Here is a 27,945-nt window from a genome sequence, read left to right on the forward strand (position 1 = left end):
GTGATCCCAATTTAGTCTCCCTCTCTGACACTGTCAGAGGGCCCCTCTGCCTAAGACACATCACATGCCAGGTTAATTCTAACTTCCAAGGCTTACTACTGACAGGCCTTGCCTGGAGGTTTCCATATCTTTCCTTTCCATCCATTTGTCCTGCCTCAGTCTGATCTGCCTGACCCCTTGTGGAATCTCTGACTTTCCTCCACCCCTCATCCAAACCCCCACACATCCTCTCTCTCTCTCTCTCTCCACTTCCCTCCATCTGTCTAGTACCCTCCCTTCCCCCAGCACCTCCACTTTGTCTCCAGCTTTTTTTGGCTGCTGTCTCTTCCTCCTCCTCCTCCCTCCTTCCCTGACGCTGAATAATCAGGCCTGGCTGTCCTGGTTTCTGGAAATACCCATGTGTGGGCAGTGGCTCAGGGCTGATACAGGGGATGGATAGATGGGAGCCGCTGGGCAGCCCCAGGCCTCCAGTGCAAAGACACTAAAATCCAGGAGTGTGGTCCACGGCTGTCTCCTTCTGAGGAAGGGAGGGAAGGAAGTTTATTGAGCAGTGGGGGAGGGATAGGACTTCAGAGGGCATGGACGCAGGCCATCTCATCTCCTAGGTCCTCCTCATCAAAACGGGAGAGGATGGACTCTTCGTCACTATACAGTGAGCTGGTCCCCTGGGCCAGCAGGTCACTGGCAGCACTGTCCATCTCGTCCAGGGTCAGGCGACATGCATCTGCAATCTCCTGCTTGGCCAGGGCCACGAAGCGTGGGTCTCGGGCGAATAGGCCCAGACCCTCAGAGATGAGCACCTGGGGGGCACAGATGGGATCTGTGTTGACAATGGGTGCAGCATGGAAACAAGGCAGTAGGCACAGAAGGGTTGCTGTGAATGAGTGATGAACCCATGAAGGCACACGGGGATGTCTGTGGGGGACAGCAGGGCACACATCTTGCTGAGCAGAAGTTGCAAAGAGAGAGCTACATGCACAACACAAAGACTGGGGACCCCTTTCCCCTCCTTCCCAAGCTCCCACCTCCTCCCCTTCTCTCCCGTCCCTCCTGCCCCCTCCCCTTCTGGACTCACAGCCTCCACCAGGCTGTCAGCACTGCCCCTTTTGCCATGGCTGGGGTCCGAGTGGGTTCCAGGCACATGCAGACAGGTGAAGGTGCGCAGTGGACTGCTGGACTTGCCAAGGTATCCCTCTCCTGCTGCACCCTCCTCCACCAATAGCAGTGGGGCATATAGGAGTCGGCCCCGCTGAGGAGGGGTTGCCCAGGAACCCTGGACCAGAATAAACATCAGGGGCATAGTGATGGATGGATGGGGTATGAGGATCTAGGAATTACTCCCGTGCCTACCTCTTATCCCAAACCACAACCTGAGTCAAACCGAAAGGGTATAAATCAGACTTGAGTTTATTTAAAAGCACAGAAGGCCTGGGTTTGCCACCTACTAGCTGTGTGATCTTGGGTAAGCCTCTCTGGGCCTCAGTCTCTTCATCTGTAAACTGGGGCTAATAGTACCCACCTTATGGGCACAGTGAGGATTGTGTGAATTCACATGTGCCCCTTTCTTCAAAAGGACCTGATATGTAGGGTATTTGATAAATTTAGCCTCAGCTGTCCCCACCCCTCCAGACCTCAGCCTCCCTCCCCCACCTCACCTGTGCCCTACTGGGCCCTGAGTTGCGTCCACGATGATAGGTGCCTGGGATGGGTAAGTCTTCACAGCTGCCCTGGCGCCGCAGACACTGGATGGTGAAGGACGGCTTCCGACCTGGGGATGTGGGGGGCACCGTGGGCAAAGAGGAATGTCAGTGCCTCCCTAGCCCTCTGCCCTGATGGCCCATGGAGGGGGGCCCGGGCCCATGTCTACTCTCACCTGCAGGTGTTGGGGGCAGCAGACGACGGCGTGGTGCTTGGTGGCCATCCACGTATCTCTGGGGTCTGTGAGATGGCAAAAGGATGGGGCGTGGGGGAGTCCCTGCCTGTTCATCTAGGTAGGAGAGCCTGTTCATGAGGAATGGCTGGGATGAGCTCAGGTCTGGGCATGTGCAGTGGGTTACCATCCCTCCCACACATGGGCTCATGGGCTCGTCCTACATGTCGTGGCCAGACTGCTGGCTCAGGACTTCCTCTTGCTCATCCTGCCTCTCTTGCCCTTTGGTTGCCTTGGACTGAGAACTTCCTTCTTCTGGAATGGTGAAAATGAGAACCCCAGAGCTTCTCCTGGGGAAAATGAAGCAAGTTAGGCAGACCAGATCCTCTCAATGCGGTCCTGAGCCCCTGATTCCCTCTCATTCCATGCCCTACCTTCTACAGAAACACCAGACTTTTAATTTTTTCCTAATTGAGAAAATTCACAAAACATAAAGTTAACATGTCATCATTTTAAGGCAAACATAGGCTTTCTTTTAACAGTTGTCTGTCTCATTGGAAGTACCCAAAGTTTCCAAAAAATCAAAGCAGACTCTCTCTCTGGCCTGCTGAAGAGAGAGTTTCAACACAAGAACTGGGGGTGTGTTGGGGAGGTGGGGAGGGGGAGGTTGTAAAAGCTAGTGTGACCTCATTTCATCCATCATTCCCATGAGGTAAGTGCTACCATCACTCCCCATTCACAGGTGAGGAAATTGAGGACCACAGAAACTAAGTGACTAGCTCAAGTTCACTTAGCAAATGGCAGAGCCAGGATTTGAACTTAAATCCGTTTTGCTCCACATCATATGTTTTTGTGTATTAAACCTCTGTATTGCCTCTCTCATATGAATCTCTTATTACCCTCTGTTCCCACCAGAGCCCTTGAATCCCCTCCATTCCTCCCCCACTTCCATTTGAAGGCCCTCTTATGCTCACCACCTCTGCCCCCTGAAGTCCCCATATAGTGGCTAGTCCCTGTCTTCCCTCACAAGCCTCCCACAGAGCTTTGGCCATACCTGTGGGCATGGGAACCAGACTGGGGAACATTGGACTGCCTGGAGTTGGGAGCTCCCCCATCGTCATCACTGGGTCCAAGGGAAAGTGAATCTGGAGGTTTGTCTCCAGCAGGAAGAGACACAGAAATCACGGAGCTCCGGCGAGATGGGGGCTGGGAGCCCATCAGGGCCTATGGAAATCACAGGATTGAGGATTGCGTCCAGGTTATAATTAAGTCACTTGGTCAAATAGTGTGTATCTAGCAAGTGCCCCAGGGGCTGAATCTGGGTCTTGCCCCCAACCCAACAGTGGGTGGTAGGTACCAAATAAACATTTGTCTACTGTAGGGTGTCTTCTCTGGGGGGCTTCCAACCAGAGGCAGTATGGAAGTCGCTCAAAGGGTTGAGTGAGTATTCAGCTCAGTTCAGTTCAGTCGCCCAGTCTTGTCCGACTCTTTGCGACCCCATGGACTGCAGCACGCTAGGCCTCCCTGTCCATCACCAACTCCCAGAGTTTACTCAAACTCATGTCCGTTGAGTTGGTGATGCAGTTGGCCAAAAAGTTCGTTCAGGTTTTTCCATAACAAGTTACTGAAAAACCCAAACGAACTTTTTGGCCAACCCAATATTTTCCGATCAAGATTGTCTGGGGGAGTGAAAGTTTATTGTCCTTACTGTGTATGTTTCCATGTCCTCCTTTTCCTCCTCCTCTCCCTCCTGCCCCTCTTCCCCTTCCTCTTCCTCTGTGTCACAAGTGAGGGCCTGCCGCATCTCCGGACCCAAGTCTTGCAGGCTCCTCAGGCCAGCCTGTGGGGATAGAAAAATAGGGAAATGGGCATCTCAGGGTCTAAACTCCTCTGCCCTTGGGTAGGAGTGTGGGGTGAGAAAGGAGGCCCATAGCCACCCCTGATCCGCTATGGGTCCTGGGGCCTCAGTTTCTTCATCTGTGACATGGCTTCCATGAGATCAAGAAGGCAGTCAGCCTCAGCTACAATGCTCCCACATATTCCCACCCAGCTCAGCCTCTGCTCCCAAGACCTGAAGGGCAGAGGAGGTGCTTGGGGGGGCCTCGGTGCCTAGTAGCCCCTTTTCTTTCCTCCGCCGGAATTTGCGGAAATAGTCCTGGATCAGAAATGTGGCGTAGAATTTGCCCACGGTAACTTCTTCCTCTGGGAGCAAGGGAGAAGAGGCAAGGTCACACAGAAGTCCTCTGCTCTCCCCGCCTCTCCCACCAAGGCTTGGACTCTCCCCCAGCACCCCTCAGTCTGTAGCCAGGGATAGTTTGGTGGTGGTGAGCAAATCCTCGACATTCAGAGGCGGGCTTAAGAAATTGGGGTGGAGCCAGCTCACCGTCAGCCGGCGGGATGACCTCATCTAGCAGCTTCTGCTTCATCCGCTTCCAGATCTTTTTGATGACAATCCGCAGCTCCTGATTGGCTTGCTCCAGGTTCCCTGCATCGGGAGAGGATATGGGCGTAAGCCAATGGGAAGAACACTTCACAGCTACTCCCTCACTGTTGGAGGGGGCGTCACAAGCTTCTACTGCAGCCACACACTGCTCCGGTTGGACAGGTGGGAAAACAGACCTGGAGAAGACAAACTCACCTATTTTGAGGTTCAGAGCTAGGAGTGGGGCCCATTCTCCAATTAGTTTGCTCCTGGCACCTTCCCCAGGAACCCTCTCCCTCCTGCCCCTCCCCCTCTTCCCCACACACCTTCTGTCTTGATCTTCAGGGATGTCCGAACCAGGGCAAAGAGTGTGGCGTTGAATGTCACTGTCCCATCTGAGTTGAGGGGCATGTTCATCGCCACAAGTCTCTGTGCACAGCAGGGATATGGAAGCCACTTTGGGCAAATGCCAGGGATGCAGGCATGTGATGCCCAAGGGCAGAAGCCTTTGAGGATGTCATCAAACACCCCTTCTCCGCCCAAGGCAGAGTCCTTGCCCACCCCGGTCATATGGTGGACAGTCCTCTCCGAGGCAGTGGTGGGCAGGTGCACAGACCTTGCAGGCCACTCGGTGTGGGCACAGCTTCCCGAATCCCAGGGGGGGCTGGATGCGTCTCAGCAGGGCAACCACATCCAGGTGCTTGATGCGGCCTCTGGGGAAGGTAGGGGTGGATAGGAGGCACCACTGGGTTGGAGATAACCCCTCTAGTCCTTACTCAAGGTCCGACCAGCTCATCACTTCCTCCCCCCACCAACACCCCATAGCCTGCCAGGGAAGCCTTGGGAGGGGAAAAGGCAGAGGACAGCAGCAGTGGGAACCTTGGAGCATTTACTGACTGGGTAATGGGAGGCACAGGTGAGTGGTTCTGGGGTTGGAGGACTGTGTGGGGCAGTACACTGTCCTCTGGGATCCCAGGCATGGGGTTAGAGGGCATACTTGGCCCCAGGGTCATATTCAGACCAAATCCTCTTGAATTCATCGAGGTGATGGGGGCCCAGGATGGACCAATCTCTGGTTAGATAATCAAAGTTGTCCATGATCACAGCCACAAAGAGATTTATGATCTGTGGGCCAGTGAGTAGGAGAGGTTAGGTGAAGGGCAGAGCAGGGTATGTGGGTTTGGTGGGTGGCTGAGGCAAGCTTATATGGTCACTGACTCAGGAGTCCTTGGTTTGATCTTGTCAGGCCAGCCCTTTCATCTGCTCTGAAGATCTGGGCTCCCCACCTCATCCCCGGACTTCCTCAGAGCCAGCCCCTGGGACAGTGGTAATAGTGGTGGGAAATGGTCCTTACCAGGAATGCACAGAGCATGAAGAAGCTGATAAAATAGGCGATGGCAAAATTGCTACCACAGCTAAACTCCTCACCAGGGCCGAAGTCAGACTCAGGGTCACACCGGCTTCCGGGAAGGCTGGCAAGCATTATCTCCTGCCATGCCTCACCAGTAGCACACCTGGGGGGTCACACAGGGATGCCATCTTGGAGGGGAGGCTATGACATCATGACAAGGGGCTGTAGGGGCCAGAGGGGTGAGGAGATGACCTACTTCTTGCCAGGCGCAACATCTGGTAAAGATAGCATTTCAATATTTTAACAGCTGGTGTGGCCATATTGATGACAGTCATGTTTTCATTTTATAGATGCAAGGTCTATGAAAGGTGCACATCTTGCAGCCAGAAAAAGGATGGCTGAGGCTAGACTATTCTAAAAGATTCTTTAGAACACAACCAGAAAAGGTCTCCGGCAATATGGAGTCCCTCAGCACCAGCACTAGTGTTAGTTGCTCAGTTATGTCTGACTCTTTGCAACCCCATGGACTATATAGCCTGCCAAGCTCCTCTGTCCAAAGGATTCTCCAGGCAAGAACACTGGAGTGGGTAGCCATCTCCTCCTGCAGGAGATCTTCCCTACCCAGGGACCAAACCTGGGTCTTCTGCATTGCAGGCAGATTCTTTACCATCTGAACTACCAGGGACACCACATGGAGTCCCATGCTGCCCTGTTATTTCCAAAACTCAGGCAGTCTGGGGCCCAGAGAGGCTATGTGGCTCCTCCCAAAAGCATGCTGGAGATCAAAGCAGCAGGGAAGCGGTGTTTGTGTCACCTGAACAAAAGCAGTACAGCCTGTGGAAAGGTCTGGAAGTTGTTGTTTCGGTTGATCTGTGTGCCATCCTGAAGAGCCACCTTGCCGAACATCTGTGGGCACACAAGGGCTGTGTCAGAGGGGTGACTCTGTGCCCTTTACAGGATCCCACCCATTTCACAACACCTAATACCCAAAGGATCCTCACCACACTGACAAGCAGGTACTGCTGACCCCATTACACAGATGTGTGGACTGACTCAGGGTTATGTGGCTTGTCTGTCTTTATACCCCCACTTTGGGCTCATTCCTGTCTAACCCCTTTCAACAGAAGGATGCCCGAGGGATGCTCCCTAGTGTTTGCACTTACCTGCATCCCAATGACTGCGTAAATGAAGAATATCATTGCGATGAGAAGAGCCACATAGGGTAAGGCCTATGGGGGTGGAGAGGACGATAGGTACTCAGGTCCAGGCAGAGAACTGTAAGCCCCAGAATGCACTGCTCCCTCAAGCCTGGGCCATATGAGAGATGTGGTCCATCCCCAAGGTGCCTACAACACAGTATTAAATACAATAGAGTAAGGTCTGTAAGGCCAAGACATGTTGGGAATTGAAAGCCCACAGAAGATAGAAAACTGGAAATAGTAAGCTGCTGATGGGTATGACATGCTGGAAGGGGTAGTTCTGGGGGTGGTAAAAGGACAAGCTGAGAGGTGTGAGGTAGGGATGAGGAGTGGACAAAGGAGTGGGGGAGTTACCTGAAAAGACTTGATGAATGTCCAAAGCAATGTGCGAATCCCTTCACCCTTACTAAGAAGCTTGACCAATCGCATGACTCGGAAGAGGCGAAAGAAGGTGATTGAAATGCGGGAACTGTCCTCAGAGCTCTGGGGTTGAGTTTGTGGTGAGTATGCTCAGTTCACATTTGCTTCAGCCACCTCCCGGTCTCATACTTTGACCTCCCCAAGCCATCAAATCCCTCAGAACCCAGGCCCCAGAGTGGTTAGGGAACATTTCTAAGGACTTTCAGGCAGAAAGGAAAGGATGGTAGGTGAAGAGAAAGGCATAGAGTCCCTGCTGTGAGGTGGGGGGGGGGGTTACCTCGCCCAGGTGGCCACCATTCTGGATGGAGATATTACCAAAACAGAGGTGGTGAGATCACAGGGCCAATGAACAAGAGGAGAAATGATGGAGCAAATATGAGGGATAGTGGATGGCAGAGTTATTATTCAGGGATGATGAGGAAGGTTATGTAATAATGGATCAGGATGGTTGAAGGAAAAGTTGGTAATAAGGGTGAAAGGGAAAGGAGAAGGTACAGAAGATGATGGAGGAGAGATATTGGAGCCAGTGGAGGAAATGGTGGAGCCAGTGGTTTTATGAACATGAGAGAACCGATGGAAGATCCAATGGAGAAGCCAGTGATGGAGATATGGACCCGGCAGCATTGTCAACGGAGGACCACGAAGTACCCAATGAAGAAGATGATGGAGCCAATGGTGCAATCAGTGGTGATGACAGAGCCGTGAAAGACCCAGTGTCAGAGACGATGGTGTTGGTGGAGGAAATGGAGCCAATAAAGGAATCAGAAGAGATGGTGGAGTCAAAGCAGGAGTTGGTGGAGATGATGGGGCCAATGGAGGGGGGTGTAGAGGCAGTGAAGAAAATAATGGTAAAAACAAGAGAGTTGTTTTAGGAGCTGCTGGAGGCAGGGCATAACTTGCAAATAAATGGGGGTGGGGTGGGAGAAGAGGGCTTTGGCTGAACCCAACAGAGACTCAGAAAAGATGGAGCTAGAGGAAGGAGTTCTGAGTCTCTGGGAGTGAGTAGGATATGAGTGGGAACCACCTCCCCATGAGAGAAAGCCCTGGGGTTGAGGTGAGAGAAGGTTGGTAGGAGTAGAGTGGGTTAGTAGAGAGGCCAGTCCTCACATTGACTTCAGTGACGGCAATGTCCACTACGCTGCCCACCACAATAAGAGCATCAAATGTGTTCCAGGCATCAGTAAAGTAATGCTGTAGACAAGAGGAAAGCATTGCCCTGTCTTCTCAGAGCTAGCAAGCTAGGGTATGGGGCTAGTAGTGGTTGGGGACGTTGGGGAGGCAGGGCCTGGGTTGGACTATGATAGGGCTGCATCTAGATCCCTCTTCCTCCTTAGTCTCATGACTCGCTGGTTGCTGCCCTACCCCCCCCCCCCCCCCGGTGGTGGTGGTTTAATTGCTAAGTCGTGTCTGACTCTTGTGACCCCATGGACTGTAGCCCACCAGGCTCCTCTGTCCATGGGATTTTCCAGGTAAGAATACTGGAGTGGATTTCCATTTCCTTCTTCAGGGGATCTTCCCAACCCAGGAATCAAACCCAGGTCTCCTGCATTGCAGGCAGATTCTTTACCGACTGAGTTATGAGGGAAGTCCCCCCTGAGAGGTATGCAATGAGCTCCACCCTAAGGAATGGATTAGGCCTGGTGGGGGGGTACCTTGGGTTTGAAGGCAATGATTTTGAGCACCATCTCGACAGTGAAGAGGCCAGTGAAGACCATGTTGAGAATGTCCATGGCATAGTTGAAGGGAGCAGTCTGCTCATAGTGCTGCAGGAGAAAATCAGATGTGGGGATATAGCATGAGGCAGAAAACCCCCATAACAATCAAATATTCTCTGACTTGGACTGAGGTGAGTCTGGGGATGTGGCAGCACGATGAGTTGGCCAAAAGTCTCACACTGTCCACCTCCCATTATGGATATTGGAAAGCCCAGCTCTTGATTTCTTAGCTTTCCTTGCAGCTAGTTCTGACTAATGAGACTGAAACATAAGATTGCTGCTGCTTGGACAGCTTCTGTGAAAAATATTTTTGATTTCCAATAAAAGGATCAAAGAAGGAAATGGCAACCCACTCTAGTATTCTTGCCTGGAAAAATCCCATGGACAGAGTAGCCTGGCAGGCTACAGTCCATGGGGTCACAAAGAATTGGACACAACTCAGAGACTAAACAACATAAGGGTCAAATGAGGAAAGCCTCTTCCTTTTTCCTTCCTTTTTCCTGCTTTGAATGTGGTTTTGATGCCTGGAGCTATGGCAGCCATTTTGTGACCATGAAGCAACAATCATGAGAATGAAAACCAACTTGCTAAGAATAGTGGAACAGAAAGAGCCTGAGTCCCTGGTGGGCAATAAGCAAATAGCCTACCTCTGCAATGCTTGCTATGTGAGATAACTCACATTTTATTGATTCCAGGATACACATCTTTTCACATTTTAGAATCTCTGAAATTGGGGTGCATTTCACAGTGAATGGCAACTTACATTTACCATCTGCCATATTTTTTCACATTCTCACATCCCTGAAATTAGGGTGAATAGGTCTGTAATTTGAAAAAATGTGACACATATCTTCAAAGCTTAAGTTTCTGTCAGTTGGGGGTTTTGTTACTTGTAGCCTAAAGCATTTCTGATGGTTCTCAAGGATTTGTGTGGATAGAATAGGGTCAGGTGTCTGGCAGGGGGCAGGGTGGGGAGTTCAGACCTGCATGGCTAGAGCAACCGTGTTGAGCAGGATGAGCAGGAACATGAGGTACTCGAAGGCAGCAGAGTTCACAGTGGCCCACACATGATACTGATGTGGGTTCTTGGGGATATAGCGACGGAGTGGTTGGGCCTTGAGGGCGTATTCTACACACTGGCGCTGCATATGGGTGCAAGGCATGAGTGAGCGGTGGTATCCCAAGGCAAGGAATTGGGGAGGGGAGTTGGTGAATCAGGGGTCAGAGGTCACCTGGTTCTTATCCAGCTCACAGTCTTGGTACTCCTGCTCGCCCTGGGCTCGGAAGGTGATGATGACAAAGCCCACAAAGATGTTCATCATGAAGAATGCAATGATGATGATGTAGACAATGAAGAATACTGAGATCTCCACGTGGTAATTGTAGACGGGGCCCTTGTCCTCTGCGTTTGCATCAATAGCCTTGTATAGCAGCCTGGGGAGCCAGTGGGGGCAAGTGGGGGGATATCCCAGACACTTCCAACCTACCCATAGACACCTTAGATACTCCAGAATATCCTTCTCAAATATCCCCCAACCCCCTGACCTAATCGCCTGAGACCTCCACATCAGGTCATCAAAGACTCCAAAGCCCAGCCCTCCAGAGACCCAGAGATCCCCATCCAACCCTCCAGAGAATTCTCCAATCAGGCCCTCTGAGACCCTCAAATCCCTTAAGTTCCCACAGATGCCCAATTCTCCTCCAGCCATCTTGGGGTCCCTATGCAGCTCCCCAGAACTCCCACACAAGCCCCCAAAGATCTCTAAGTCCTCTGTCCCATCAGCTTGAATTCCTTGTTCCATCTCCCCCCAAACATCTTTGACTAATACCCCAAAGACTTGTGCAGGTATCTGGAAACCACTGAATCTCCAGCTCCATCTCCTCCAAGACCTCCACCCAGTCCCCCCAGACCCCTACCTGGGTACCCTCTAAATCGTATCCAGTCCTCTCTAGACTCCCACCTAGTGCCTCAGAGATCTCTACTCAATTCCTGGAAGCCCCCTCACCCAGGTCCCCAAAGTACCCTCAACCAACTTCTAGGAGATCCCCACTTAGTCATCTGATACACACACCAGTCCCCAGAAAACTCTATCCATTCTCCAGAGACTTTCATCACATCTCAAGATACCCTTCCACCCATCCCCAGGATATCCTAAGCCAATGCACTAGAGACTCTCGCCCAATCCCCTGCCCATCCTTAGGGCCCTGTCCCTCACGCAGGCCAGCCTTCGAAGGTGGAGACAGTGAACAGGGCCATCATGGCTGAAAGGACATTGTCAAAGTTGAAATCGCTGTTGACCCAGAGCCGTTCCCGGACCAGAGGCCTTGACACATCTCCATCGGGGTAGACCAGGAAGGAGCCCCTGTGGATGTTGCAGACATGCTGGATGGGTGAGGAGGGGTGGGGAGCTATGGAAAGGTGACTGGTGTCTCCAGCATGGAGGCAGCAGGACATAGTGGTGGAGGTGAATAGCCTGGGTTCAAATCCTGAACTTCCATTTACTGTCTGGGTGACCTTGGGCAGTTAGCCTCTCTCTGCTTCAGTTTTCCCCATTTATGAAATAAGGATAATGACAGAACATATTTCCTGACTTGTTACAAGGGTTAATTTTGTCAATCAATGAAAACAGTGTCTGGTGCATTGTTGGGACTATATACGTTAGCTATCGTCACCATTATTATCATCATCATTGTCATCCAGGAAAAAGCAATACTAATAATAGGCAACATTTATCAGCACTAAGTATATGTCAGGCTCTGTGCTAGGCTTTACATGTACTACTTTTACATTGTAGTACACTCTCCATGTAGTAACTCATTTACTCCTCACAACCACCTTGTGAAATCCATACTCTTTTTATCCTCATTTTTCAGTTGAGGAAAATGGGACTCATTGAGGTTAAGAAACATACTCAAGTCTCATGAGATGAATTTGAACCAGGAATGTCTAATTTCAGTTAACTACTACCCACTACAGGCTTCCCAGGTGCCCTAGTGGTAAAGAATTTGCCTGTAATGCAGGAGATGTAGGAGATGCAGATTTGATCCCTGGATTGGGAAGATCACCTGAAGTAGGGGGACCCACTCCAGTATTCTTGCCTGGGAAACCCCATGGACAGAGGAGCCTGAAGGCTACAGTGTTATGGTGTTGCAAAAGAGTCAGACATGGCTTAGTGGCTAAATATCAGCTACCCTCTACAGGAGTCTCAAGGTGGAAGGTGGGGACTTGGTGGTGATGGTGGTGGTGGTGGGTGTTTGGAAATTGCTGGGGGGATTGGAGTGGAGTGGAGGTAACTCTGGGGAATGTGAAGAGGGGTTTGGGGCAGTTACTGGGGGTATCTAAAGGATTAGAGTTCTGAGAGCCTTTGCAATTCTTAGAATTCTCAGGGTGTATCTTAGGACCTTGAGGAATTTTGGGGTCTTGGGGGCCTTGATAAAATCTGGGGGTGGTGGCACTTACCTTGTGGTCCAATGGTTAAGAATCCACTTTGCAATGCAGGGGATGTGGGTTTGATTCCTGGTTGGGGAACTAAGATCCCACATGCCATAGAGCAACTAAGCCCATGTGCTCTGGAGCCAACAGGCTGTAACTACTGAGCCTGTGTGCCATAACAAGAGTTCCGTGCACTACAGCTGCAGAGGAAGATCCCAAATGATGCAACGAAGATCTGTGTGCTGCAGCTAGGACCCGACTTAGCCAAATAAATATGTGTGTGTGTGTATGTGTGTAGTCGCTCCGTCATGTCCAACTCTTGTGACCCTTTGGACTATAGCTGGCCAGGCTTCTCTGTCTATGGGATTCTCCAGGCAAGAATACTGGAGTGGGTTGCTATGCCCTCCTCTAGGGGATCTTCCCAACCCAGGAAGCGAACCAGCATCTCCTGTGTCTCCTACTTCGGCAGGTGGATTCTTTATCCACTGAGCTCTCAGGAAGCCCAGCCAAATAAATATTTTTAAAACTCTGGGGGTCTCTGCAGTTCTTTGGAGGAAGGTCTAGGGGTTTCAGAGGCCTGGGTGAGATCCAGGGACCTCTTTGGACTCTGGGAGGGGTCCTGGGCTGCATGGAGGGCAGGATTTGGGCACTCACTTGCATTCTTGGGGTGTGTGTTTGGCCTCATCAGTGCAACTGTAGAATTTCCCCTGCAGGGATGATATTTGTCAAACAGATTCATCCTTCATCCCCCACTCCCCACCTTGACTCACATCTGAGCCTTTCCAGTGTTTCCTCTCACCTTGAAGAGCTGAACACCAATGCAGGCGAACATGAACTGCAGGAGCGTGGTCACGATCATGATATTTCCGATGGTCCGGATGGCCACAAACACACATTGCACCACATGCTGCAGGCACCCACAGATATGGCTCATGGACACGACAGGCCATGGCAGCCAAGGGGCACAAACTCTTGGCATGTGTGGGGCTCAGGGACTTGAGTTGAGAACATGCGGTCTTGGGTGAAGGACATGTGGGCACCAACTGGAAATAAGTGTTTGCCAGATGGGCATGAGTCCACACATCAGGAACTTGGATCATAGAAATGTGGCCTTTGGTAAGGAATGGACAGTCACTTGTAACTGTGCCCAGTGTTCAGGGCCGGGTGGTTACAACATCAGGTCCAGGCTATGTGGTCAGGTTGTGGTTTTAGTCGCTAAGTCATGTCTGACTCTTGAGACCCCATGGACTGCAACCTGCCAGTCTCCTCTGTCCATGGGATTCTCCATGCAAGAATACTGGAATGGGTTGCCATTTCCTTCTCCAGGGGATCTTCCCCACCCAGGAATCGAACCTAGGTCTCCTGAATTGAAGGCAGAGTCTTTACTGACTGAACTACGGGGGTCAGGCATCCCTGCAAATGGCCATTCTGACCATAATCTTTGGCCCTATGGGTGGGGCAGAGTCTGGGTCCCATGGACTTGGGTGGGATGTGGATACCTTGAGTCCTTTGGCCCTGTTGATGGCTCGAAGGGGCCGCAGTACTCTGAGCACACGCAGAATCTTCACCACTGAGATGGCGCTGGAGCTGAGGAGAGGGCAGTCCTCAGGCCATGGCTAGGGCCTGGCCTTGGCTCTTGGAGGGATGGAGTGGGCAAGGTGTTACTCACTGGATACCAAAGGAGATGAGAGACACGCTGACCACCAGCAGATCCAGCAGATTGAACCAGCTACGGCAGAAGGAGCCGCGGTGCAGGAAAGCCCCGAACACTGTCATCTTGGGAGTAGGGGGATATAAGTCTAGTTAGACCCCAGATCTGGAGATGGGGAGGGCAGTTGGGGATGGAAACAGGAATGGTGGGCTACAAGGGTGGGTGGGGAGTAGGTTGGGGCAACCGGGGGTATGATGGAGGCATATCAACTGTTGTTCAGTTGCTGAGTCGTATCTGCCAACTCTTTGTGACCCCATGAACTTCAGGGGCCCATTCATACCTTTAGTAGAATCTCCACAGTGAAAATGGAAGTGAAGGCATAATCAAAGTACCCCAGAATCTGGGGGGCAAGAAAGAGTGGGGGCACCAAGTCATGGCTGAGGGGGATCCTAGCTGTGTGTCCCACTCTATAGGTTTTGCTGTTCCTCCTCCCTCCTTCCCTCTCTTCCTCACTCTCTCCTTCCTTCCTTCCCTCCCTCTCTTTCCCCTCTCTCATCACCATCAAGGACTTCTCTAGAAGGCAAAAACCGTGGCCATCAGAAAGACAAGGCTTCGGATCTGGCCTCCTCTCCTTCTAGCCAGCTCCAGGGGCACCCTTGGTCTGCTCAGCCTCTGAGTACAGCTTCCTCCTCTACCAAATACTGATCACCTCCCCGGCGCTTCCCCAAGGGTGTTGCACACATAATAAAGGCTAGTACTGCCGCACCTACCATTATTTCTCGTCTCTCTCTGCGTAACTAGGGGGACTTGTCCCTGTATGCACCCTGGCCATAGCTTATATCCAGTAGGACAGCCCTGGGAGTGGCCCCTTGAGCCCCCAGCCCAAGGCTCACGTGGTTGCGGAAGGAGTGGGCTCGGATGGGATCCTCAGCGGCTAGGGACACGCTGCTGAGGATGATAAACACCAGGATGAGATTGGTGAAGATGTGATGGTGGATGAGGGTGTGGCAGGCCTTCCTCAGTCTGGGGAGTGGAAAAATGGCCGTGGTCAGAACCCAGGACCACAGAAGTGACTGAGGGAGCCCAAGGGACACAGCCTGGGCCCTGTTGCATCAGGCTATGCACCCCACCCGAGCCTAGGTTGCTCCCTGGTCCTCCCCCTCTCCCGACCCCAGCCCCTCCTGTTTCCCTCCCCTCCTTTGCCCCCCCCCCCAGTCCTGTCCCCCCACCCAGCACATTCGCAGCACTCACGGGTTGGTTTGGCTGAGGCAGAAGAAGGCGCTGCCCTCAGGGATGGGCACCACCTTCTCCTTGGGAACAACTTCCTGCAGGAGTTCCACATGCCCGGCCCCCCCTTCCTCTTCCTCCTCTTCCTCCTCCTCCTCCTCTTCCTCCATGCCTGGCACCAGAAGAAGATCAAAAGAGAGAGAATGATTTGAGAAGATATCTGTAGAGCACCTAGAACAGTGCTATCCCATGGTAAATTCTCATCTCCCTGCTAGAATGGCAGCTCCTTGGAGAAGGGATTTCAGTTCGTTTTATTCACTTCTGTATCCTCAGCACTTAGAACACAGGCTCAAACCCAGGTCTCCTGCATTGCAGGCAGATTCTTTACCAGCTGAGCCACAAGGGAAGCCCTGGGATACAGTTAGGGGCTCAGTAAATGTGTGCTGAGTGAACATCGCCATCTTCAGGGCTGTAGCCCACCAGGCTCTTCTGCCCATGGGATTTCCCAGGCAAGAATACTGGTGGAGGTTGCCATTCCCTTCTTCAGGAGATCTTCCGTACCCAGGGATTGAACCTAGGTCTCCCGCACTGCAGTTAGATTCTCTACCATCTGAAGCACTGGGCAAGCCCCTCTTCAAGCATTTTACACACTATTTTATAAAAAAGGCTCTGAGAAGTTCTGCAATAAAACCAAATATTGGTTTCTCTTCTTGGGCTTCCCTGGTGGTTTAGTCAGTAAAGAATCCGTCTGCAATGTGGGAGACCTGGGTTTGATCCCTGGGTTGGGAAGATCCCCTGGAGGAGGGCATGGAAACCCACTCCAGTATTCTTGCCTGGAGAATCTTCATGGAAAGAGTACCTTGGAGGGCTGCAGTCCATGGGGTCACAAAGAGCTGGACACGACTGAGCGACTAACCACATCTTTAATCTCAGTGTCTTGAAACTTCCTGGCCACTCTCCAAGTCCATTATTTTCAAGACCATCTCAGAGAAGGCTGCTCCCCAGAGAAGAGGGTCTCAGGGGTCACAAGGTCTGCCTGGGTGGTTTCCCCAAGGTCCCACTCCTCTTCCACCTGACCCTGCCCACTTGCCTGCTCCTTCATTTTTTGCAGATTCCTCTTCCTCATTCTCCCCACCAGGCACCTGGGGACAGGAAGATGGGGGTCATTGATGATGGGGGATTCACCAGGGGATGGACACGGGGGAGGCACAGAAGGGATGCAATAAAGAAGGAATGAATAGGCAGAGGATGGGGGTTAAAGACACGCACACAGACAGATACTGGTGGTAGTGGTGGGTGTAGACAGTGCCCAGACTTTTAACTCACCAGTGCTCCATTCTCCTGTGGAGTTTCCTCAGTGATCTTCTCCCTGAGCAAAGAAATATTGAGGGTGGGGTGGGCAGTAACTGTTAAAGATTGAAGCAGATAGGCAAGACTGGTGGAGGAGCGGGTCACTGTAGTCAGAACAGACCTTTCTTAGGTCCCACAGAACCTCCCTGCTTCTTCCCTCATCTCCTTGGTCTATTCTCACAGCAGCAGAAGAGATCCTGTTAAGTTCTAAGTCTGGGACATTCCTCCTCTGCTCACACCCCTCCCACGGCTCCCCCCTTACTCAGAGAAAAACCGAAAGTCCTCACCATGGCCCAAGATACCCTTGATTTGGCTTCTCTATTTCCCCCTATTTGAACTCACCCCCATCACTCTCCTCGTTCATGCCACTCCATGGCATCCATGGTGTCTCCATGGTGGTTTTTTTTTTTTTTTTTTTGCCACTCCCAGCAGCATGTGGCATCTTAGTTCCCTGACTAAGGATTAAACCCATGCCCCCTGCCCCTCTGCGGTGGAAGCATGGGCCCCTAATCCCTGGATCACCAGGGAAACCCCTCCATGGTGTTTTTTAAATGTGCTAAGAATATTATCACCTCAAGACCTCTGCACTTGCTGTCCCCTTGCCTTGAACACTCTTACTCCAGATAACGGCATGGCTCACTCCCCTACTTCTTTCAGGCCTCTGTTCAACAGTCACCTTCCTTGATTACTCTAACCAAAACAGCAAGCATCATATCTCTCTATTCTCTTATTCTGCTTTCTTTTCCTTCTTTACATATTGTAAACATATATTTAATTAAATTATATTATTATATATTCATTTGTCTGTGTTTTGCTTGCCTTTCCCAAATAGAATGTCGGCTCCATGAAAGCAAGAACTCTGTCTACTTGGACCACTGCTGTCTCCTTAGCATATAGAACAGGGCCTGGCAAAAAGTGTACATGTGTGTATTAATCGTCAGTTGTGTTCGACTCTTTGGGACCCTGTAGACTATAGCCCGCCAGGCTCCTCTATCCATGGGATATCCCAGGCAAGAATACTGGAGTGGATATTCCTCCCCATTCCCTTCTCCTGGGGACCTTCCCTACCCAGGGATTGAACTGGGTAACAATGAGTCTCCTGCATTGCAGGAAGATTCTTTACCATCTGAGCCACCAGGGAAGCCCTGAGCCACCAGGTAAAAAGTAGGTGCTCAGTAAATGCATGTCCAATGAATGAGGACTGGCAGGTTGGATCTGCAGATGGAGATTTCCAGGGAGACCAAGGCATCTTTGGTGGTGTGGGATGTGTGTGTGAGGGTCCCAGTCAGGGATTCCAGGGCAAGAGTGTCTTGGAGGCAGAGTCAGACCTCACCTGCCCTTATCTTTGTCAGTGCCTGCATCTCCACTGGCCAGGTTGTCCACAGCAATGGCAAGAAACACATTCAATAGGATGTCTGGGGTGAGCTCAGGTTAGAAAGGATGGAGAAGCAGACTGCCTACAGAGTGCCCAGGTCCTCATTATCCTCCCCCAACCCTGCCATGATCGAGCCTCCCAAGGCTCTGAGGATACAATTGCCGCAGATGAAGAGGATGATGAAATACACGCACACCAGCATCCCTGGGAAGAAGGGGCCGCCATAGGCCATGATACCATCATACATGACCACATTCCAGTCCTCACCCGTCAGTATCTGGGGGGGGAAGTCACCATGAAGCTCTTGGGACCCTCTCCCCAACCTTGGGTCCCTCCCTACTTGCCCACCCATCCCATCATCTCCAGGTCCCACCTGAAAGACAGTGAGGAGGGCCTGGGGAAAGGTGTCAAAGGTGCTTCGCTTGGTGTGGGTCTGGTCAAAGTTGAACTTGCCCCCAAACAGCTGCATGCCAAGCAGGGAGAAGATGATGATAAAGAGGAAGAGGAGAAGCAGCAAGGATGCGATGGATTTCATTGAATTGAGCAGAGACGCCACTAAATTGCTCAGAGATGCCCAGTGCCTGCAGCAGAGATGGAGGGGGAAGGGTTGACATGTTCAGTGGTGAGTCAGGAGCCAGGGCAGGGCTTTAGCTTGGGATGTACTGGGGCGGACTGGGTTAAGATGAACTTTGATGTCACTGTTGGATGTGATTTTGGAGTTAGAGTGAGGTGAGAATAAGAAGGAAGGGGAAGGTTGTATTTGAGGTTAGGGTGGTGTTAGGGAAGATGAGATTAGTATGGTGGGTATATGGAAGTTGGTTAAGCTAGAATTGGGTTTCAGGTTGGGCCTGGGACTGGGGTTGGGGTAAGGGGTGGGTAGCTGGGGATGGGCTTGGGGAATATTTGGAGTTGTAGATGACTGAATTGGGGATAAGGTTGTGCTTGAGGGTTGGGATAGAGGAGAGGATGGATGGGGATGAGATTAGGGCTGGGATTGGGGACGAGTTTGCAGTTGGAGATAGGCTAATGGTTATGAGTTTGGGATGTGGGGGTTGTGGTTAGTGATGGGGATGTAGCTGGGAGTTAGAAATGAGGTTGGAGGTGGGACTGTGCTTGGGCTTGGATATTGGGGCTGTAAATGACCTTGTGGATGATGAGTGGCTGGTGGTTGGAGTTAGAGATAGTGTTATGTTTGTGGGTGAGGGATGGGGTTTGGGTTGGTGATGAGTATGGGGTTGAATTTGGAGATGGGGTTGGGAATCATATTCTAGCTGAAGTTGAGGCTGAGGAAAGGGAGGGAAGTGGAGTAGACACCCTCCCCAACTGACTTTAATCTCTAGGAAGGCAAGAGCTAGTGTCTGCTTTGATTCCTGGTGTTTCCCTAGGGCTTGGAAGGACAACTTGTATGCAGTAGGCACTCAATGGATATTTGATAAATGAATGGTGATGCAAATATAGTCATCATTGGAGCTGGGGTGGTGGCTGTTGCAGTTGTGTTTGGGGTCTCAGTCTTCACCCTTCGCCACATACAAACACACCAACCCCCACCCACCCCCTCACATACCTGGTGACTTTAAAGATCCTGAGGAGGCGCACACAGCGGAGTACCGAGATGCCCAGGGGTTGCATGGCACCCACCTCCACCAGGGTAGTCTCCAGGATACCCCCACAGACCACAAAGCAGTCAAAGCGGTTGAAGAAGGAGGACACGTAGACAGAGGGCCCCAGACCATACAACTTGAGAAGCATCTCCACCGTGAATAGACAGAGTAACACTTTGTTGGCATACTCTGTGGGGAGAGGGGCAGCAGTGAGTGGGCTAGCCAGGTTTTGTGGTGACATGTGGGGAGGTAGGGGCCATGGAGCGATCTGGGGCAGCTGGTATTGGACCAGGCACAGGCTGGTGATGTGATTAGGATTGAGGATAGGGTGAGCTTGTAGGTCAGGGTGCATGAGGTTTTGAGAGTTTTGGAGCTGGGGCAAGGGCAGAGCTGGGGTGTGGGCCTCAGTTAGCCTCTGTGAATACAGAAAAAACTCTGATTCATGGGTAGACTTAGAGCTTAGCGTTTAGCTGGGACTGGGGCCGGTTTGAGGGTTGGGGTTAGAAGTGTGCTCGGTATCCAGGTTGGGGCTGAGATTAAAATGAATAATAGTAAGAGCTATTAATAACACTTATACAGTGTTAACTCCATGTGGGTCAGGCAACGTTCTAAGCATTTTTCACTTTAACTCATTTAATCCTCCCCACCATCCCTGGTGGCTCAGATGATAAAGAGTCTGTCTGCAATGCACAAGACGTGGGTTTGATCCCTGGGTTGGGAAGATTACCTGGAGAAGGGAATGGCTACCCACTCCAGTATTCTTGTCTGGAGAATTCCAGGGACAGAGGAACCTGGCAAGCTACAGTTCATGGGGTCTCAAAGAATCAGACAGAACCGAGCAACTAACACTTTCACTTTTGCTTTTTAGTGTCCCATGAAGTGGATACTATCACTATCCCCATTTTGTAGATGGGGAAATTGAGGCACAGAGGGTTTAACTTGTCCAGACAGTGGAGTATGAAGAGCCTGAACTCTAGAGCCAGGCTGCCTAGGTTTGCCACTCAGTAGCTGAGTCCTGGGGTTAATCATTTAACTCTTCAGGACCTTGGTGCTAGGCCTTTGTGCCTTAGTACTTAATTCACGTAAAGTTGCAGTGAAGAGAAATTGAGTGAGTACGTGTAAACTGCTGAAAACAGAGCCTGACACACACAGCAAGTGCTACATAAGTGTAAGCTGCAAGGTAGAATGGGACAGGTTTTCTGCATTTACTTGGGTGAGAGGGCTGTAACTGGGGCCATATCAGGACCCAGGAGATGCTGCATCTGGGCTTCTGGGGTGGAAGGGATTGGGGGCTGGGGAGAGGGCTGGCAGGCTAGGGGGGTGCACCCTGGATCTGGGTGAGCCAGAAGGGCTGCCCGTGGTGCTCCGAGGCGATTGTCAGAGTGTTGAGGAAGACGAGCAGCAGCACGGCCCAGTAGCAGGCATTGGACTTCACAGCCCTCCGGCAGCGCGCCCGAAGGCCCCGGTTGGCTCGGCGGAGACGACGACTGTGGGGACAGGGAGCCCACTGACAGAAATCACTTACCTGAACCTGTCCAGGGGGCTCAGGTGGGGGAGCCTGTTGGTCATGGGGGGCTTGGAGGTGGGGTTCACAAAGTCATAGGGTCTGGGAGTCACACAGCTTTCCCAACTCACCAAACGCTGGTTTTCATGATCTTATTTCTGGAAAAGGGGAAGATGGGAGGTGGGCATCATTAGAGGCTGAAGGGTACTCAGCAGCAGGGGTTGGAGGTCAGGGCTAGGAGGTTGGAGGCTGAAGTCAGGACTGGGGCCAGGATCTGTTCCGGGTTCTGGGCTGGGTCAGGGGTCGAGGGCTGGGGGCCTCACAGGCAGCGTGTACAGCTGGCTAGAGTGCCTTCTTCCTCTTCCTCGTCTCCTTGGGTCTCTGCCATCGAACCAGTGTCACTGGCTGGGAGGCTGGCTGTGGGCAGGAAGGGAGAAGAGGTCAGCACATGAAGATGCCAGGGTTCTGCTCTTGGCCTTCCCCTCTGTCTACTAATCCCACCCCCTCCTCAACCTGGTTGGATCCTCACCATGGCTACTGGTGGAGTGGGTGGAGTGACTGAACCAGCGCAGACGTCCTCGTCTCCTATTGGTCAGCTCTGCAAGTTGTGGCCCTGTAAGCACAGGGAGGACATTTGGGAAACAGGGTCTGGGGTGAGGTTAGAGCTCTAGGATGAGGGGTGTTATTTGGAGTCTTTGTTCTGGGTACAGTCTGGGAAGGGTATCTGAGTCTGGGTTCTGGGTTACAGACCATAACCAGAGGCTGGGCCTAGAGTTGCTGAGGGCTAGGGCTAGATCTCAGGAGGGCAGCCCACATCTGAGGGACGCATGAGGCAGGGCGTGGGCTGGGTTGAGATTGCCTACGGTGGCCGGCCAGGCCCTCTTCAGCCATGGAACCAAAGTTGCCAGCAGCTGAGGGGTCCTCCATGTCCAGCTCCTCTGCCTGTGTGATCCAGTCCAGGTAGCCCCGGAGGTCCTCCTCCAGCTGTTGCTTCTCCCGAAGCTTCTGGAAATCCCCTCGTGCTTTTGCCTTCTCCCTCTCTTTGGAGAACTCCCTGAGGGAGGAGAATAGAGGGCTAGACAGAGGAACCACCCTGGCCCCCTTGCCATCACCATCCCAGCCATACTGACCTCCTTGCTGTTCTTTGAATACACTAAGTACGTTATAGCTTTGGAGACTTTACACTGGTTCTTCCCTTTGCTTGGAACACTCTTTCCTCAGATATTCACATGGCTTAGTATCTTTTCCCATTTTTACTCAGATAACACCTTCTCAAGGAGACCCGTCCCTGCTTGTCCTTATTTGTAATTACAATATCTCCCTATTCCTTTCTTTCCAGAGTACATATTTCATATAAGACAAAACACATATGTATGTATGTATGTAATATCCAATAAGGCAGAGACTTTTGTCTCTTGTTCCATTCATAAAACAGTGCCTCACACACAGTAGATGCTCAGTGTTGACTGAATGAATGAAGGGGTATTTTAGATGGGTTTTGAAGGATGCCTAGCAGTTTGTTAGGAACAAAGTAAAGGGACAGGGGCTGAGGGGTTGGGTAAGGGTCTAGGCTCCTCACCCGCTCAGGACACCAAGTACAAGGTTGAGGACGAAGAAGGATCCAAAGATGACGAGACTCACGAAATACACCCAGGGCAGCTCATACCCCATGGCATCCTGCATCTGGGGAGGGGGAAATGCATCTCTCAGTGTATGCAAGCCCTCCTGCCTGAGCTCAGGGAGGAAAGGCAGGTTCAGCTTCTGCACTGGGTGTCTGTCATTCCACCTTACCCAGTAGAGCACGTCGGTCCAGCCTTCCATGGTGATGCACTGGAAGACTGTCAGCATGGCGAAGAAAAAGTTGTCAAAGTTGGTGATGCCTCCGTTGGGCCCTGCCCAGCGCCCGCGGCACTCTGTCTGATTCAGTGTGCAAGCACGGCCTGATCCTGAGGATGCACAGGGTGACGGGTCTTCCTCCGCCTCTACGTCTGTGGGAAGACTGGAGCTCTGGAATCCGAAGTGCACCCACCCACAGTCATGGGCACCTTGGAAGCCCGCCTACCTGGGAAGTTTGCCTCAGGGTTCTAGATTTTTCTAAATCAGACAACCCTTAGGGCTTCTCTGGTGGCTCAGTGATAAAGAATTTGCCTGCCAGTGCAGGAGACCAGGGTTTGATCCCTGGTCCAGAAAGATTCCACATACTTCAGAGCAACTAAGCCTGAATACTGCAACTATTGAGCCTGTGCTCTAGAGCCTGAGAACCGCAACTACTGAGCCCATGAACTACAACTACTGAAGTCCACACTCTAGAGCCTTTGAGCCACAACAAGAGAAGCCTGCACACTGTGATAAAAACCCAGCACAGCCATAAATAAATATATGAAATTAAAAAAATAGACAACCCTTAGCCTCTGACTGCTGGGTCAGGACTCTGAACCCCTGGGAAGCTGTGAGGCCCAACCACAGAGATCTGGGGAGTGGGACTGTAAATTCTGAGGCGGAATTTTGTGAATAACAATGAGCCATGAGCCTAGGAGCAGAGTCTTGTGAATTTCAGAGGGTCATTTGAAAGAAGGGTGGGGGCAAGCCTTGGGTTTGGGTCTGGATAAAAAAGGCCTGCCTAGGAGTCTTTACTTCCCTGGTGGCTCAGTGGTAAAGAATGCTAATGCAGGAGATGCAGTAGATACCAGTTGCATCCCTGGTTTGGAAGATCCACTGGAGAAGGAAATGGAAACCCACTCCAATATTCTTGCCTGGGAAATCCCAAGGACAGAGGAGCCTGGTGGGCTACAGTCCATGGGGTCACAGAAAGGTCTGAGATTAAGGGTAGAGTCTTGACTACATGGGGTATGCTGTATGTGTGTGTGCTAAGTGGCTTCAGTCATGTCCGACTCTTTGTGATCCCATGGACTGTAGCCCGCCAGGCCCCTCTGTCCATGGGATTCTCCAGGCAAGAATACTGGAGTGCATTGCCATTTCTCCTCCAGGGGATCTTCCCAACCCAGGGACTGAACCCGTCTCTTATGTGTCCTGCATTGGCAGGTGGGTTCTTTACCACTAGCGCCTGTATATATGGAAGCCTGAATATATGGGGTAGGGCTTGTTGATCTGGTAGCAGAGCCTGAACCGGGGAGCAGAATCTCGTGTATTTGAGTGTGTCTCCTTGAGAACAGGGTGGGGCTTAGGAGCCAATGGAGGGGGCATGTCCTGTCCCAGCATGGGTGGGCTTGCTGACCAGATCCCAGGAAGTAGCACGTTTTGTGCATGCGTCCGAGGAACAGCTCCAGTCCTATGATGGCGTAAATGATGATGACAAAGAGCACAAGTAGTGCGATATGCAACAGCGGCACCAGAGCCTTCATGATGGAATTGAGCACTATGTGCAGGCCTGTAGGGAGCGAGGGGTGGGCAAAGTAGGGGTGGGGTCAGCTTAGCCCCCAACCCCTCCCGCTGCCCTCCATCACCTCCAAGCCCGGGGGATGTGCCACTCACTCGGGACCCCAGACACCAGCCTCAGTGGTCGCAGCACCCGAAATGCCCGCAATGCCTTCACATCGAAGCCCCCTGGCTTCCCTCCCATATGCGGGGTGTCCCCTGGGCGTCCAGGACCCTGCTCCAGAAGCACGCTGAACAGCCTGATGGGGGAGCACGGGAAAAGGAAGTAGGGGGTCAGGCCTTGGGATCCCCACTTCCCTTCCTTTCCTTCTCCTTTGAGAAGTACAAATCCCTGTAACTGGAAATGCAAATAGGTTTAAAATATGTTAATATTCCTGATTCTGGCTGCCAAATGGGGGCAGTCTGAAGCAGTCACTTCCCTGAGGCCTGAATTTAGCGTGTCTTTGGTGGGAAGCTGAACTAGGGTGGGGTTGTCCCCTGCAGATGCGCACCCGACCACGACAATGATGAAGTCAAGCAGGTTCCAGCCGTTGCGGATGTAGGCGCTGGGGTGGAGCACCAGCCCGTAGGCCACGATCTTGAGCACCGTCTCCACAGTGAAAATCACCAAAAATACGTATTCCACTTGCTCCTGGGGGCAGAGCCGGGGGCGAGGCGGGAGATTGGGAAGTTATTTGAGAGCGGGGTTTGTTTGATAGGGGGTAGGGGGAGGTGGGTCTTCCCTGGTGGCTCAGAGGATAAAGAATCCACCTGCAATGTGGGAGACCTGAGTTCAATCCCTGGGTTGGGAAGAGCCCCTGGAGAAGGGAACAGCTACCCACTCCAGTATTCTGGCCTGGAGAATTCCATGGACAGAGGAGCCTGGCGGGCTACAGTCCATGGGATCACAAAGAATCCGATACAACTGAGCAACTTTCACTTCATGGGGAGGCCAGCAAAGCAGGACGGAGGGTGGGGCTGGGCAGGAGAGGGTCATCTGGGTCAGCAGTGGCAGGGCCTGGCTGGAAGGCTTGAGGTGTGGCTCTATTGGAGCTGTATCTAGCTGGAGGCGGGGCGGGGCAAGCCTCACCAGGTTGTGGTTGGCAGTGTTGGAGTCGTCCTCTGGGAAGGGGATGTAGACTCCCAGGGCCACGCAATTGGCAAAGATGGTCAGCAAGATGAGGATGTCGAAGGGCCTCAGGTGGACACAGTTAAGGACCCAGGCAGAGTGGCCTCAGAATGTGACCTTCTCTTGGGGCCCTCCCCACCCAGTGCTGACTCGACCCTAAGATGACAAACCTTGACATTCCCTGCTCTGACGAAGGCCTTGACTCTGACCCCCCTGAAAACCTTAGCATCCTCAAGTCTGGCTGAGATTTAGTCTTTGACCCTTGACACCAACCCCCTCCTCCAGACCTTCATCTTTCTCAACTCTCCCTTGAATCCAGCTCTTAACCCTTGATCCCTGGTGATCTCAGCCCTCTTTTATTCCTGCCCCGGCTTGAACCTTGACTCTTGGTACCCTGGTGACCTTGACCCCTGAGCCCTGCCCCTGGCCTTCAAGGATGCTTCCATTCCACAATGCTGATGCAGGACCGCCGCAGGGGGTTTGCCAGGGTGAGGCAGAAGAGTGCCCGGGGAGACCGCTGGGCACTGGCTACTGCCACTGTCTTGTGCTTACTGTGCTGAGTCTTCCGCTTAGGGGTCCCTAGGCCCGATACCCCGCTGATTTCACCATCTGATGCTGGGGGCCCAGGGCACAGCCCCCATTCGGGCCCAGGGCCTGTCCCATTGACTGGACAGGGCTCTGGGGTGGTGTCTGTGTGAAGAAACCAAGTCAGGGTGAGGACAAGGTATTGGTTGCCTCCTACCTGATCCTATTCTATCTGAGGGAAGGAGAGAAGAGCATGTAAAATTAGGGAGAGTTGAGGATACCTGAGTTAAGGAATGGGGGATGAGTGGGTTTTAGAATTGACTGAGGGTAAAGTGCAAGTTTATAGGTGAGTGAGGGTGAGATTATATTTCTAACTGAAGCAGGGTTTGCGTTAGATTTGGGGGGGCAGAGAGCTTAAATTTGCATGGGGGTAGTACTGAGTTTATAGCTAGAAGCAAATTTAGGGTTAAACTTGAGTGGTAGATTTTGGGTTGGGTTTAAATTCAGGTGGGAGTAAAGTGTACTTAAAATATGGTTTAGGGTTAGGCCTAGATAGTTGAATGAGTTGGGATTTGAATTAGGATCAAGGTTAGGGTTAAAGCTGAGTTTGAGTTCAGGTGGAATCTGAGTTTTACATTGGGGTTTTCAGCTAAATCCATTCCCAATTCCCACAATCTTATTTCAGCCTCCAAGGGGCAGTGGGTTGGCCTGGTTAAGATACCATCAGCTTTGGAGGAAAAAAGCTATTTGAGTTTAAATCCTGATTCTACCACTTGATAGCTTTCTGTGTCCTTGAGCAAATTATGTAATCTCTCTGAGCCTCAATTTCCTTATTTGTATAACGAGATGACAATAAGAGTAACTACAACATAGAGTTGTTGTGAGGATTAAATGAATTCAGCATTCAGGAGAACGTCTGACACACAGTATTATTCCCATTTTTCAGGTGGAGAAATTGATGCAAAAAGAGGTTAAGTGATTTGAAGAAGCGGCTGAATTGGGAGTAAAACCCGGGGAGTCTCTGACTCTAAACCTTCATGACTTACTACTACAATCAAGTATGCATTCTGTCTTTCTCTCTGATCCTTAAAAATGGGTCTGTGGTCTTTTTGGAAAGTCAGAGACCCACTCACCAACAGTGTTGATATCCAGGGGTTGGGGTTGAGTTTAGGTGACTTTAGAGCTCATGGTAAGGTCTGTATCCATGTTGGGATTTGGACTTTAACAGGGGTTTGCCCTCTCATTGGTAAAGTTTGTGTTAGGATTAAGCTTGGGGCTGACATTGGAGTTGAAGTTGGGGTGGGTGCTAGGATAGAGATCAGGGCCAAGATTGGGGTTGGGTTTCAAATTGGGATCTAAGGCTGTGGGCTGTGTTGGGGTTGTCTGGGATGGGAACAGGGTAATATGATTCTAGTCCCCAAAAGGCTCTCCAGGGCTAGGATCCTGGTGGGCAGTGGGCGGATCAGAGGGGCAGAGGATAGAGCAGAGCCCAGGCTTGCTCCAAGGGTCTGTAGGGGTGGAAGGTTGCTCTCACCTTTCCCGCCTTCAGATGCCGACATCCTCCTTTCGAGATTGAAGAGCCATCTGCACACAGCCCCCGTCTCTTCCCCCAGCTTTGGAGGGATTAAGGTCACAGGGCGGGGCCATAGCAGGGTTGGATGGGAGGGTGAGGAGGGGTGAAGATGGGACACTTGTGGGCCAGAGCATGGCAACAGAAAACGCACTGATTAAAAATATATATATACATATACATACACATATATATACATATATATATATATTTACAAAATATATACCA

At 51.6% G+C, this 27,945-nt stretch overlaps 1 protein-coding gene across 3 annotated transcripts; it reads right to left on the reverse strand.

Annotated features, from left to right (window-relative positions):
• Positions 1 to 569: 569 nt before the first annotated feature.
• Positions 570 to 27,706, reverse strand: CACNA1F (calcium voltage-gated channel subunit alpha1 F). Of its 3 annotated transcripts, none has more exons than XM_065914849.1 (48): positions 27,682 to 27,706; positions 26,063 to 26,312; positions 25,584 to 25,689; positions 25,006 to 25,145; positions 24,611 to 24,753; positions 24,354 to 24,506; positions 22,910 to 23,106; positions 22,698 to 22,801; positions 22,015 to 22,172; positions 21,648 to 21,731; positions 21,442 to 21,535; positions 21,250 to 21,276; positions 20,941 to 21,101; positions 19,578 to 19,803; positions 18,387 to 18,594; positions 18,170 to 18,290; positions 17,972 to 18,053; positions 16,615 to 16,657; positions 16,379 to 16,430; positions 15,313 to 15,460; positions 14,955 to 15,084; positions 14,402 to 14,461; positions 14,080 to 14,186; positions 13,910 to 13,997; positions 13,210 to 13,317; positions 13,065 to 13,117; positions 11,194 to 11,340; positions 10,210 to 10,411; positions 9,961 to 10,119; positions 8,915 to 9,025; positions 8,370 to 8,453; positions 7,540 to 7,560; positions 7,197 to 7,325; positions 6,807 to 6,872; positions 6,458 to 6,549; positions 5,647 to 5,806; positions 5,290 to 5,417; positions 4,909 to 5,005; positions 4,619 to 4,721; positions 4,254 to 4,355; positions 3,942 to 4,072; positions 3,579 to 3,710; positions 2,925 to 3,094; positions 2,113 to 2,220; positions 1,874 to 2,001; positions 1,656 to 1,768; positions 1,076 to 1,273; positions 570 to 800 (listed from the first exon to the last, which is right to left on the reverse strand). In XM_065914849.1, exons 1-48 carry the CDS (start codon positions 27,704 to 27,706, stop codon positions 570 to 572), a joined length of 5,880 nt encoding a protein of 1,959 aa, XP_065770921.1. The 3 variants fall into 3 exon arrangements, with proteins under 3 accessions (XP_065770921.1, XP_065770920.1, XP_065770922.1); XM_065914848.1 differs by having other exon boundaries at positions 21,982 to 22,172; XM_065914850.1 differs by having other exon boundaries at positions 21,982 to 22,172; positions 26,155 to 26,159; positions 27,632 to 27,706.
• Between the last annotated feature and the right edge of the window lie 239 nt (positions 27,707 to 27,945).

The sequence above is a fragment of the Muntiacus reevesi genome, chromosome X (genome assembly GCF_963930625.1).
Source record: "Muntiacus reevesi chromosome X, mMunRee1.1, whole genome shotgun sequence".
Taxonomy (NCBI): Eukaryota; Metazoa; Chordata; class Mammalia; order Artiodactyla; family Cervidae; genus Muntiacus; species Muntiacus reevesi.